Raw genomic sequence first — 2500 nt, forward strand, 5'->3', positions numbered from 1 at the left:
TGTGGAGAGAGAGTGCAGTGTGTCAAAGGCTCCAGGAGACATAGAGGTGATGAGGTTGTCGTACAGCGAGAGGAGTCGAACTGAACTCAGACCAGTAAAACTACTGTTACTCACACAGCTAATCCTGTTACTCCGCAACATCCTAGGCACACAGGGAGAGAGAGAGAGAGAGAGAGAGAGAGAGAGAGAAGCAGTACAAAACAGACAAACAGATACAATTATATTTACATAAGGAAAGAGGTAATGTGTTTACAAAAAGCAAGTGTAATGTACAAAGACAATTTCTTTTCTCTGTCTGCCTGTGCCTTTGCAAAGACCCACACATTCATACACACACACTCTCTCTCTCTCTCTCTCTCTCTCTCTCTCTCTCTCTCTCTCTCTCTCTCTCTCTCTCTCTCTCACACACACACACACACACACACACACACACACACACAGAGGATAGTGTGCTGCTTTAGACTCTCAGGCAGATATATGTATATTGTGACCTTATCGGTTCAGGACTGGAGAGGAAATTATTTTATAACGGTCAGTTCTGCAAAGATTTATGAGTTTGACATTTAAGAGATAATGATTGTGTGTGTGTGTGTGTGTGTGTGTGTATAATTGTGTCTGTGTGTGCATCTGTGTGTGTGGGTGTGTGTGTGTGCGTGCGTGTGTGTGTGTAACTCACAGTGTTCGTAGCCCACTCAGTCCTTTCAGCATGCGGTAGTGAATGTTCTCCAAACGGTTGCTGGTCAGGATGAGTTCATTCACTCCACTTGCTCCTTCGAATGTTCCTTCTTCAATATCTGTGATCTTGTTGTTGCTAAGGTTACTGTGGAATTCAAAAGGTTACCATAGCGGTAATTACAGTAATTCAGAAGAGCCTCACTGAGTCAATGTATGTGTGTCCTCATATGTTTGTGTATGTGTATGTGCATGTGAGAGAGAGAGAGAGAGAGAGAGAGAGAGTAGAACAATCCCAAATGTTGCTGTTCAATTAATTGTCTCAGAAATAATTGTGATTAACAATATAATAGTCTCTTTCGGTCAAATTTTTAAAAAAATATTTATTTATTCATTTTTCAAACAAATTAAAGTTTTGACCGAATCCCAGGATTCATCTTTTGGTTGTTTCACTGTTACGTGCACCAGCTAATGTAATAACACAAGAACACAGCCTACGAAGTAAACCACACCTAACTTCTCCCCTCTGGTTTGGCATGAATCCGAAATGATCCCAAAAAAAGGTTCAGTCGTGTTACGTTTTGAAACAAGCTCCATCTCATGCCACGTTTTCTGCCCCTCTCTCTCCCAAATGTGGGCTACTGTCCATTTGCCGAAACCGGTGTGGAACTGATGCTGTAGCAGTAGCTGACAGCAGGCCAACAGTCTAATCCCTGCCCGAATGATCGATTGTCCAATCGTAATTTAGCTGAACTCAGTTGGGCTTGCAGATTCCCCACATTTTGACAGGACCAATGGGACAGTGTCAAGCGATTTTTTTTTTTTTTTACCAACACTAAATGAAAACTCCATTGAAAACTAGACGTTTAGCAATTTAAGGTTCTGGGCATTTCTCAAAGGTACAACACCGCTCCTCACGAAACTGCCCAATTCTGTTTGGATTTTTAACATTCGAAAGCCGACTTGACTTGGCAACTGTAAATCAATGCGGGTGGGGCGTCCTCTGATAGGACAGCTGCTGTTCTGTCGCGCTACAGGGTGCACGCGGGCGTTGGAAACTTGTTTGATGAATGGAAACACAAGTGTGACCATGCTTTGACCCGCTTTAACCGGGGTTCAACAAAGAACCCACGATCATGTCACAAAATCGCAGTTAAACAATTATGAAATAATTGTGACAGGCCTGAGAGAGAGAGAGAGAGAAAGAGAGAGAGAGAAAGAGAGACAAAAGAAGACAGAGAAAGAGAGAAAGAACGAGACAGAGGAAGATTCTTACATTTTGCGGAGTTGAGGAAGTTTCTTGAAGATCCCAGTGGCCTCCAGCACCGTGAATTCATTGTTGTTCAAACGTCTGTTTAAGATCAGAAATGTTTTATGAGGAAAGAAACATACACCACCTGCAGTACTGTACTGCGACAGTACCATAACATCTTACAATGGACTGGAGTGTGTGTGTGTGTGTGTGTGTGTGTGTGTGTGTGTGTGTGTGTGTGTGTGTGTGTGTGTGTGTGTGTGTGAGAAAGAGTGTGTGACAGTGTGTGAGCGTATGTGTGAGGGCGTGAGCGTGTGTATGCATGTATGTGTGTGTGTGTGTGTGTGTATGCATGTGTGTGTGTGTGTGTGTGTGTGTGTGTGTCGATGCTTTTGTAAACACTCACAGCTCTGCAGCGTACTGCGGTATATGGTCGGGTATCTTGGTGAGTTTTTGGCCAGAGCAGTCCACCGTCGTTCCTTCGCAGCGACATTTCTCGGGACACGCCAAGTCAGCAAAACAGTCTCCGCCCAGTTTAGAGCGATAGTCCTCAGAGCCTGAGCCACAACAAAAGTT

The 2500-nt window shown here is 43.8% G+C and overlaps 1 protein-coding gene across 1 annotated transcript in view; it reads right to left on the bottom strand.

Annotated features, from left to right (window-relative positions):
- slit2 (slit homolog 2 (Drosophila)) overlaps positions 1-2500 on the bottom strand; it is a 79501-nt gene that overhangs the window by 14966 nt on the left and 62035 nt on the right. Inside the window, exons 18-21 of the mRNA XM_030787707.1 lie at positions 2331-2481; positions 1949-2023; positions 677-820; positions 1-142 (exon numbers count right to left, since the gene is read on the bottom strand). The exon at positions 1-142 is cut by the window's left edge and continues 2 nt beyond it. Coding sequence (XP_030643567.1) covers positions 1-142; positions 677-820; positions 1949-2023; positions 2331-2481 — 512 coding nt within the window. The remainder of the gene's footprint in view (positions 143-676; positions 821-1948; positions 2024-2330; positions 2482-2500) is intronic.

This window comes from Chanos chanos, chromosome 11 (genome assembly GCF_902362185.1).
Source record: "Chanos chanos chromosome 11, fChaCha1.1, whole genome shotgun sequence".
In the NCBI taxonomy this organism is placed as follows: Eukaryota; Metazoa; Chordata; class Actinopteri; order Gonorynchiformes; family Chanidae; genus Chanos; species Chanos chanos.